At 39.7% G+C, this 12,151-nt stretch overlaps 1 protein-coding gene across 1 annotated transcript; it reads left to right on the top strand.

The window, feature by feature from the left end:
- Positions 1-3,125: 3,125 nt before the first annotated feature.
- LOC141589785 (uncharacterized protein At1g08160-like) lies at positions 3,126-3,710 on the top strand. The gene has a single exon (XM_074410409.1). It carries the CDS (start codon positions 3,126-3,128, stop codon positions 3,708-3,710), a length of 585 nt encoding a protein of 194 aa, XP_074266510.1.
- Positions 3,711-12,151: the final 8,441 nt, after the last annotated feature.

The raw sequence follows: 12,151 nt of genomic DNA, 5'->3' as shown, positions 1-12,151 counted from the left end.
AATGTTCTTGTTGTTCCCAAAATTTCGCGTCGTCTTTTTTCCGTCTCTCAATTCTGTCATGATAATAATGTGTATGCTAAATTCACTTCTAATTCCTTTTCTGTCCATGACATACAGACGGCAGCGGTCCTTCTTCAAGGGCAACTCATTGATGGACTGTATGTTTGGACTCCCACTCCGCCTCACGCACAACTCGCTATAGCTCCTGGTCATCCGTCTTGGCATCACCGCTTAGGACATCCGTCAAGCAAAATAATCCAGCTTTTAAATTCTCGATTTCAATTAGGCATTTCTCATTCGGACACTTGTATTTCGTGTCATTTAAATAAGAGCCATAAGCTCCCGTTTGCTGAGTCGTCTCTTAGGTCTTCTGCACCCCTAGATTTAATTTTTTCGGATTTATGGATATCTCCTGTTGTTTCATCTGATTCCTTCAAATATTATGTGGTTTTTATAGATCATTTTACTCATTATATTTGGTTTTATCCTCTTAAATGAAAATCCGACACCGCTTCCACATTCGAAAAATTTCGTGCTATTGTTGAGAAATATTTTAACAAACCGATTAAACAATTCTACTCCGACAATGGCGGAGAATTTGTTAAAATGACTCAACATCTCAATATTAATGGCATTAATCATCTTACTTCCCCACCACACACCCCAGGGCATAACGGTTTTGCCGAGAGAAGACACCGTCACATTGTTGAGACGGGTTTATCTCTCCTTACCCATGCTCGTGTTCCTGTGTCGTTCTGGCCTCACGCCTTTTCCACTGCTGTCTACCTAATAAATCGTCTTCCTACTTCCACTTTACAAAATAATTCACCCTATTTTAAGCTCTTCAACACTGACCCAAATTTCAGAAAATTACACAGCTTCGGGTGTTTGTGTTTTCCATGGCTACGTCCGTATATCTCCCATAAACTTGAAACTCGATCTCGCCAATGTATTTTCCTTGGTTACTCAAATACCCAAAGTGCTTATTTATGTCTTGATCCGATCACCTCTCGTGTCTACACATCTCGCCATGTTCGTTTTTTAGATGACCAATTTCCATATCCTAATCTTATCACAACTCAATCATCCGCTCCAATTCCTATTGCCTCTGACTGGTGCACTCTAGTCGTCCCTGTCCTCGCCCCTCCTGTGTCAAACCCCACTCCCCCACCGTCCTCTGCCACCCCTGCTGCCACACCCTCCTCCCCTGCCCCTGATACCCGTACCTGATCCACCTCTGCCCCTCCCACTACCAACACCGATACTTCCTCTGTTCCTCAACCCATCCATGCTACCCGTTTGTCAAACAATATTCGTAAACCCAATCCGAAATATGCTAAACTCACCACTGCTCCCTCTACCTATATTACCCCCACCACTGTTAAGCAAGCTCTTCTCGACCCTCGCTGGAGAGCGGCTATGCAAGACGAATATAATGCCCTTATTCGAAACTCCACTTGGACACTTGTACCTCCCGATCAAGCTAAAAACGTTATTAGGTGCAAGTGGGTCTTCCGTATCAAATATAACCCTGATGGAACTCTTAAGCAACATAAAGCCCGACTCGTTGCAAAAGGTTTTCACCAACGACCCGGCCTCGACTATACTGAAACTTTTAGCCCCGTAATTAAACCCACTACCATTCGCCTTATATTGTCTCTTGCCGTCTCCCACAGTTGGTCTATGCGTCAAATTGACGTTAATAATGCCTTCCTTCAAGGAACGTTGACTGAGTCCGTCTACATGGTACAACCACCGGGTTTCGCCAACACCGAGTCCCCAAATTTTATTTGTAAGTTAAGCAAAGCTATCTATGGTTTGAAACAAGCACCTCGTGCTTGGTATACGGAGTTAAAACGATACTTTCTGTCCTACGGATTTCATAATTCAATTTCCGATTCTTCGCTATTTATTTATAATAATGCTAATGTTCAATTATATGCTCTTGTCTATGTTGATGATATTGTTGTCACAGGACCTAATTCTCATGAAATCAATAAGTTTATCACTTCTATTTCCAATCGCTTTTCTTTGAAGGATTTAGGTCCGTTATCGTACTTCTTGGGCATGGAGGTCACGCCTACATCATCTGGAATTCATATAAATCAGTCCAAATATGTTTCTGATATTTTGACTCGTTTTAACATGCTGGACTGCAGCTCCTCCACCACGCCCATGCTTGCTCATCCGCCGTTAATTCGTCAAGATAATTTACCTATTGAAGATGCTACTAATTATCGGGCTATAGTCGGAAGTCTTCAATATTTGTCACTTACTCGTCCTGACATAGCGTTTCCGGTAAATAAATTGGCGCAATTCCTTACTCATCCGACATCATCTCATTGGTGTGCTCTAAATAAAGTAGCTATATGATGAGAATTAATTTATCTCTTAGCATTATGTAAGGAAATCACCCAATAATGGATAAGTTTGTAATTTGATATTTGTTGAATTTTCTCAATATATTTCCATTTTTAATAATTACATCTACTTTTGAAAACATTTTAATTAAGAGACACTACAGATTTTAAAGTTTGCTATGTTACATTTGTTCAAGAATAATTCGTTTTGCGCGCTCTTAGTCGCATTACAATAGAGTGGAGAGGGGATTCGAACCTGGGACCTATTGTCCACAATTCCTCCGTCTTAACCACTAGACTAAGACATCTTCGGTTCAAGAATAATTCATGGGAAGCGAGAATATAATAAAATCATTGATTTAGGCGGTTTTTCTCAATATAGCATTAATTCTTTGTTACTCACAATAATCTGAACTACATATTATTTAGACGGTCCAAACACGAACCTATTAGGATAATAGGCGCCAAGAAATGTGTCGTAGGCCGGGTACGGCGAGACCAATTCTTTAGTTTGGAGGTCTTGTTTTCATACATTTTTCATGTAGGTAGAATTATCATTTTGCATACAAGTCAGCTCCTTCGTAAGAGGAGACATTCATCTGTTGATGAATTCAACAATATTTAGTGATTAATCCAGGCCTTACCTGCTAAATAATTACCTTAAATCCTTCATCATCCAACTTTCTTTTTTATTTTCAGCTTCAGTTTCAACTTCAATTCAATGAATAATTAGCAATCATACAAATTTATATTGAATTACGTAATATGTCTACAAAATGTTGCATTGTATGTTCAATAATTTTATGGGCATTAACATTTGTGATACCCCTTATAGTCTACTACGCCCAAGACACTAAAGATCCAACCTTCACCCTCGAACACGCCTCGGTCAACGGTTTCAATCTATCATCCGATGGCCACCTCACCTCCTTTTTCGACGTCGTTCTCAAGGCCAACAATCCAAGCCGTAGGTTGAAGTTAAAATACTCGGGAGTCCGAGTTTCAATCTATAAGGACGAGCAAATATTGGCCGAAGACGCATTGGATGACTTTGCTCAGCGTAAACGGACCATGACCGTGTTGAAGTCCGCCCCGGTTGCGCTTAGCTTGTCATTAGACAAGGGACCGAGGTTCAATTTAGAGTTGGAGAGTGGCATGGGATATATTCATTTTGATGTTCTTCTGACATCTGATTTGAATCAGAATAATCTTGCTGTTACTTGTAGTGATGTTGTTCTTAATATAACTATTTCTAATTCCTTAGTTGCTTCATCTCCTGCTGATGGTGTTAATACTAACCACAAATTGATCATAGATTGTGATGTGTATGTCTATGGTAACGATGGTTAGTGATTCATTCCAATTGGTGTAGTATCTTTGATGTAACACAAATTCTTGTTTGTAACCGTTTGTAATTATTCTTAATTAAGAATGAAGCAATTACCTCATCTTTTCATCCTATATAGAAGACACCCACAACACTTGCATTTTTTTCATTATTACACAAACCCTTCTACTTCAACTTTTTTTATTTTCTCACTTGTAATCTTTTTTATTTTAAAAAAACTTTGACTAGCGATAACTATTGGTTATGACTTCCAAAAAAGGTAATTTTTTTTTTTTCCAAACTATACATCTTTACGAAAAATATTTTATAAATGGTAAGGGTATGAGTTAAGAAAGTCTAGGGCCATGTTCTTTTGACTTAATTTAAACTCATTTCAGTTCATTTCAGCTCTCTTTAGTTCAGTTTAGCTCAATTCACTCATTTCAGTTCAGTATAATAATAATAATAATAATAATAATAATAATAATAATAATAATAATAATAATAATAATAATAATAATAATAATAATAATAATAATAATAATAATAATAATAATAATAATAATAATAATAATAATAATAATAATAATAATAATAATAATAATAATAATAATAATAATAATAATAATAATAATAATAATAATAATAATAATAATAATAATAATAATAATAATAATAATAATAATAATAATAATAATAATAATAATAATAATAATAATAATAATAATAACACATTTAAAAGTTACTCTCATAATTAATGTTAAAAAACTAATTTTAGATAATTTTAATTTCATAGGATAATTTTTAAATTACTCTCATGCAAAGTGAATTTAATAATAATAATAATAATAATAATAATAATAATAATAATAATAATAATAATAATAATAATAATAATAATAATAATAATAATAATAATAATAATAATAATAATAATAATAATAATAATAATAATAATAATAATAATAATAATAATAATAATAATAATCTATAAATATAATTAAAAAGTAAGCCAAACTATCAACCATCAACAATATGTCTTATTTTAATTTCATAAGATAATTTATAAACCATTCTCATGCAAACCTTTTACATCACATTTCTCCTTGCTCCATATTTATGTATGTAAAATCAATAACTCTATGATCTAAATACAAAATCTATATATCTAACTTAAAGGCATGCTATGTAACACCCCCATATCCAGAGGAGCCTTAACTAGGCCTTCCTTAGCATATAAGGGCGTTATCATCTCGGTTGCCCGAGGACAGTAATAATCAAATGCCGATAAAAGAACGATTATGTTATATTGCAAGTCATTTAAAACCAACAGACGATATAAAAGATACAACTCAGTGGCTACATGCTATTACTATCAAATCTCGTGAAGACTCATCCCTGCCCGGACTCCAGCTATCAACGACATCAACACCTGCTAAGACAGATCGCTCACCATAAGGGATCACGTACGGCACACATAAAACAACAAGACAACCACACAAGGTCAGTACTGAGATACGACATAACAATACCAACAACATCTATCAATACAACGCAACACAATCAGTCACACACACAATCACACCCACTCCAATCAATCTCCGTCACCGACTGTCCACTGGACCAGCCCTGCCAGTGGGGGACCGCAACCGTACCCACCAAATCCCCGCTCATCATACCGAGCGATAACCCTGTCCCATTAATGTGCACATCCCCTCCCGTGGCGGGTTCCACGGAGGGCGAAACTAGGGCGTGAAGCCACTCCAAGTGACTCCACTCGGTAGAGAACGCATCTCGAGAACCGAGACAAACAATCACGACATACCGCAACACAACACAACCGACAAATCAGTATATACCGATCGACCACCGTATACATACTGCCACACAAACACAACCGCAATACAACCACAATACAACCACAACAATCGACTCACTAGACCATCTACAGAAACTGAGTAGGCGAACCTACCTTTAAGTAACTGCAACCATTACATGCCAACATACGATATATCCAGCAATCAAGCAACACCTATAACCACAACACAATCATCTATCACTACCAAGCAAACCCTAACGCAAAGACAAGGATACTGGGACGGATGATGATGACGACCTACCTACAAGGAGAAACCTGGCAAAAGGCCGCTACCCGACTCCAGTTACGCTCTCCTAAGGCATAAGAACCTTCAAAGGCTTCCATGGAGGTTTTATGGTAAAGGGAAGGGAAAGAGGCGACTTAAGAATTGAAGGAATGAGGCGGAAATGATTTGCGGATTTAACAAAACGCGATTAAAAACCCTCGTTGAAAACCCGTTACTCGATCGAGTGTCCCACATACTCGATCGAGTGACCCCTACTCGATCGAGTAACCACGCTACTCGATCGAGTAGCCTCTACTCTATCGAGTACCGCTCACAACTCACAACCCAAGGTAGCTTGGCACGCACTTCTAAGGACTATTACCGCTCCCAAGGTCAGTCAACGCTGGTCAAAGGGTCTCTAAAAGGGCGGGTATTACAGTCTTTCCCCCTTAAAAAGAACTTCGTCCCCGAAGTTCAACTCACCTATCTCAAAGCACAAGACACGGGAACACAACGACATCGCTACTCTTTCGACACAGGTCACTACTCCCCTGAAATGCCATCCCCCATGTCATCATCATCACTGTCTAACACTTTATATATATATCGACTCTTACAAACTATCATATAAAACACCAACCTCGCAATACGAACCAGCACAATCAACGATTACTCACCATATTACGAGATTACCCCATTTACTAGTAACAACCATCAACACGAAACATATCTCATATCAACATGCCGCATGACTATACCACCATGTTACTCAACAACGCGATTCTATTACGGCACATGGCACCTCAACTATCTCTTTATGACCGTCTTTTAAAACATACTATAAACTTTCACTTCGACGCATGAATTACTCAATGACTAAGGTAACCAATTACAACTTCATACAAGCAATGTGACCAAAGTAATAGAAAACTTTGTAAATAAACCACAAAACATTATAAACGAACAACAACATAATTTCAAAATCAGCCTTTTTATTTTGCGACATTACTCTTCCCCTCTAAAAAGGAACTTCGTCCCCGAAGTTCACCACCAAATTACTACATATGTTACTTATTACTTGTATCGTGACATAAATCCAAACCATATTATTCATTATTAACATTACTCATTTTACTCGTACAACCAGTAAACCATAAAGATATATGCAACCATATTCGAATAACTAGTCACCGTCAAGCAGGCATGTGTATATCATTTGAATTTGTATATATAGAATCCGGTGAAATACAACTTGTAGACAAAACGGATGTAAAAGGAATGCAATAAGAATAATTACAACTTCACTATTCGTTGCAATTACGCCTTTAAAACCAAGCACAACCTCCAACATATGAAATGAACGTTTCAAACATGTTATTACTCATTACTAACCATGTTAAACATCAAACATGTAATTATATAACAATTTTAATTTTTCAAAAGTTCCTGTAACAGTGCTACTCGATCGAGTATGTAGTGGTACTCGATCGAGTGCCCGCTACTCGATCGAGTGTCTTGGCTACTCGATCGAGTGTCTTGGCTACTCGATCGAGTGTCTTGGCTACTCGATCGAGTGTCTTGGCTACTCGATCGAGTAGCCCTGAGATCAAAATGCCTCATTTCTGCCACACCTGCAGCTACTCGACCGAGTATGGGGTACTCTGTCGAGTACCTACAGGTCAAATTCTTGGAAAATCCTGTCATAACCCACATATATATATATATAATCGGCACACAACGTGAGTCGGGATGACTCCCCGACTCCCAAAATCCTGCAATAAAGTCAAGCTAGCAAATCCGGCCTTATGGCCAACCATACAAATCCGAAAATAAAAGTTCTAACTATCAACAACAACTGACATCCAACACCAACGACCATAAACAAGGATAAAGAAATAGGAGTATCACTCCTGCTGCTGCTGCTGCTCCTCCATCACCTCATCACCACCACCATCGCCTCCCGATGTGCCCGCTCCCGATGACCCAATACCCACATCAACCCCCGCTCCAGCTCCAGGACTCACGTACCATGGGGTCAAGCCACCAAAAGCAAAGGACTGAGGTGTCCCCCAAGCTGACTGATCCACCCCGTAAGAGTGGAAAACCCCACTATAGTCCCCGACTCCACTCCACCACACCGGGTGCGGTCCCTCGGTCCCAATCCCCTGAGTGTACGCCATCTCATGTATATTCCGGAGTGTCAAAGTAGATGACACTCTCTCTGCCAAATAGCTCGAACGCGTCTCTGGGGTGTCGAGGTAGGGGTAGCACGAAAAAGGGTGCTGCTGCGGTGGTGCTACCGGCCATGGTCTAGTCTCAGCGGTCCTCTCCCTCACTCGACGGGGTCCTCTCCCCATCCTAGGCCTCTCCTCCACTACGGCTGCATTCTCTCCCTTTTTCGGCTCGGGCATCACCTGGAGGATCGTGTCATCAATGAGGTACGTCCGCAACTGTCGAGGTCCATCATCACCCTCCTCCTCCTCCTCGTACGGAGTCCACATCTATAACCACGGGTCTAACGGCTCTGTCGGTGGAAGGTGCTCAGGAGCCGGAATCTTCATCCAGCTCATGCCCCACACCCTCCAAGCTAGGCTGCCATCAGCTAAAGTTCTCAACCATTTCAGGTCGAGGTAGTAATCTCGGTCCATCGTAGGCACCGGTGTAGCCAGAGGAACATACTCGAAAGAAGCCTCAAAGGAGGTTAGCTTTTCAGCTAGCCGAGTGGCGATAGCGCCACAACTCAAGTACCGGGAAGTGGCAGTAGCCATCAAAGCAAGGCTAGCGCAGACTATGGCAGGAGCATTAAAGACCATCCTCTCGGTCCGCTCCGGGTTGAGGTAAGACATCAGAAGCAACACCTCATGATTGTTCAGTTTACTAATATCCGGTCTATCATAAAGGAGGTTCGAAAGAGAACGAAGAAAGATCCTCAAGGTAACATGCTGAACATCATTAATCAACATGTTGCTTGAGGTGGGAGCCGCTTTCCGTGGAAGACAAGGCATTAGGCGGCAGACACCGCACTCAGCATGAATTTCACCGATGGAATCCTTGGGAGGCTTGGCCAACCCAAGGTGAGACGCGAAAAGGTCCATGGTCAACAGGAAACTTGTGTTCATCAAACGAAACTCAACGGTTTGGGCAGCTGGGTCGTAACTAAACGAACTCATAAACTCCAAGGTGAGAAAAGGGTAGGAATGTTTCCTCAGCCGATACAACCCCGTAAACCCCAAAGTCTCAAAGATGTGATGGACATCCGTCTCTATTCCCAAGTCCTCTAAAAGTGTGGTATCCACACACCGGGTTGGCCTCATTTTGCGCTTTTGCAAAACCACGAATATTTCCTTTTGCTTAAAGTCTACAAACACCACCGAAGGGTATTCCGGTACCGCGGGTACCACGGGTCCACTACCTTCCCCAACTTCGGGTTGTGTAACCCTCCCCCTTTTACTCTGACGGGTCCCTATGTTCAGTCTCGGCATCTGTTTCAGCATATAACTTAAACAAACTTGCATAAACATGTAGGGCACATAATTCACGCAATTGAACTTTACATACTCAGCTAGGTACACATTTTCACCAACAAGTTCCCAATTTGATATATAATTTCAGTAACTCAGACAATCTCTATAGTTGTGAAAAGCTTAGCATGATAAACATGGTTTACTCAACCAATTCTGACATCCTAGCATGATTCAATTGCTACTCTATATTCATACTTAATGTCATGTGAGATATTCGTACATACTCATAGAAAGGTAAGTTAAAACATATCATCATCAACCTTCAATATTAGAAACAATCAACTCAATTAGACTTGTCAGACGGTCTCTACAGCTGTGACTATTTGGACATATTCACCATCAATTAACATCACCATTATCATATTGAAGTTTAACCCTTACTTAAACCATCATATCCAACACTAAATTTCAAATATAGAAAACGAATTTCAATTTGGGGCACTTTTCAGACGGAGTTTTAAGGCACTTTTAAGGTGAAAAATCACTAAAATTCAACTTTCAACATGGTATATACAACATGTAGTACTCAATTTCATCATCCAACATGTAGAAAACAATCAGACAAAATTTTGATTTTGTAACCCTAGAAAATTTCGGCCCCCAAATTGGCAATTTCTAGCCTATTTTACAGCAATTAATCACCAACATTCATGAAAGGAAAGCATGTGAATCTTATTACAACAATTTAACGCAATAATCCGCCCATATGAATCGAAAATTTCAGATTATACCATCATTCCAACAAATTTAAAGCAATAAAAACATATAAATATGGAAGAAATCATACATTGATTAGATAGGGAAAGTAAAAGAACAAAATTAACAAGCAAATACCCAACTTAATCACCACCAACACTAGAAGAGAGGAGAGTTTTGTGAGAGATTTAGGCTTAGGGTTCGAAATAAGAAGGAAGAATAAGAAGAAATAAGGGTTTTAAGAAACCCGTAAGAGGCTCTGTACTGTAGCCTACTCGATCGAGTGCCTAGGGTACTCGATCGAGTGACATCTACTCGATCGAGTAGGCGCTATTTCGTCGAGTATCTGCAGAAATTTTCCACATCCCGACGTCATAGCTTCTTAACTAGATCGAGTGAGGTCTACTCGGTCTAGTAAGCACTCGCACTCGGTCAAGTAAGGTTGAGTACGGTTCAGGAATACGAAGTAAATTGAAGATTCCTGCAAAAACAATATCTCGTGTTGATTCCAAACTATGTTCGGAATTCGTCACTAGTTATCACACTTACTCATTTATTAACATTACTACTCGAGCGTGTCATACCGTTTCAACAAATAAGGTTTATGTCATATTACGCTACGACAAATTTATTCAACTCGGTTTACCTGCTACCGAGTCATTCATATACACAATTACATTACCATATCACACCTAAACTCATCTTACTACATTACTAGCAAATTCGTGCTCACATCAATATAAAGCATCTAATTAACGATAAATATCTTTATGTCATCAAAGTACATCCCACACAAACAAATTAAAGCTTACCAAGTTCCAATTTCAACATAAACAAAATTATTCTACACCAATTAACCATTACACAGCGGAAAGTTTCAATCATCGAGCATTGTATACACGCATCATTAATTACTAATTCTCGTACTATATCTCAACACTTCCTTAACTATCATCACTATAGCTACGGTAGAAATTATAAACTCATATAGGATCACCTTTATTAACAACTTGAAGCAAATACCAACACGATTACCATTCATACTACAGCATACACTTCCACACTTTTCACGCATTTCTATATCATAAAACCTTTAACGTTTTTCTTTAACATCACGTAAGCTCACCAATTCTATCAAAACTTTACTTCACACAATTCAAATGCAACCATTATACTCATACCGACTTTAATAAAGGCTCAACCTCGGATAATTCCGACGCAATCTATATACACATCAATTACATATACACGGACTCCACATTCCCATGCCCAGTGACTGGCTTAAGTACAATGGGGCCAAGATTTTGAAATGAGGGCGCCTACTCACCCAAAATCTAGCATCAGCGGGGCTCCCATTATACATACACCAGGTTCATTTTATTAGACTCACTACGTTCACTATTTTCATTGGTTACAGGTTCCAAAATCGTCGCTCTGATACCACTTTGTAACACCCCCATATCCAGAGGAGCCTTAACTAGGCCTTCCTTAGCATATAAGGGCGTTACCATCTCGGTTGCCCGAGGACAGTAATAATCAAATGCCGATAAAAGAACGACTATGTTATATTGCAAGTCATTTAAAACCAACAGACGATATAAAAGATACAACTCAGTGGCTACACACTATTACTATCAAATCTCGTGAAGACTCATCCCTGCCCGGACTCCAGCTATCAACGACATCAACACCTGCTAAGACAGACTGCTCACCATAAGGGATCACGGCAGACACATAAAACAACAAGACAACCACACAAGGTCATTACTGAGATACAACATAACAATACCAACAACATCTATCAATACAACACAACACAATCAGTCACACACACAATCACACCCACTCCAATCAATCTCCGTCACCGACAGTCCACTGGACAAGCCCTGCCAGTGGGGGACCGCAGCCGTACCCACCAAATCCCCGCTCATCATACCGAGCGATAACCGTGTCCCATTAATGTGCACATTCCCTCCCGTGGCGGGTTCCACGGAGGACGAAACTAGGGCGTGAAGCCACTCCCGCAAGTGACTCCACTCAGCCGAGAACGCATCTCGAGAACCAGAGACAAACAATCACAGACAGCTGCAACACAACACAACCGACAAACTGTATATACCGACTGACCACCGTATACATACTGCCACACAAACACAACCG

This window comes from Silene latifolia, chromosome 7 (assembly GCF_048544455.1).
Source record: "Silene latifolia isolate original U9 population chromosome 7, ASM4854445v1, whole genome shotgun sequence".
Lineage (NCBI taxonomy): Eukaryota > Viridiplantae > Streptophyta > Magnoliopsida > Caryophyllales > Caryophyllaceae > Silene > Silene latifolia.
Note: the sequence above shows the minus strand (reverse complement) of the source record. Positions and strands in the feature narration are given on the sequence as shown.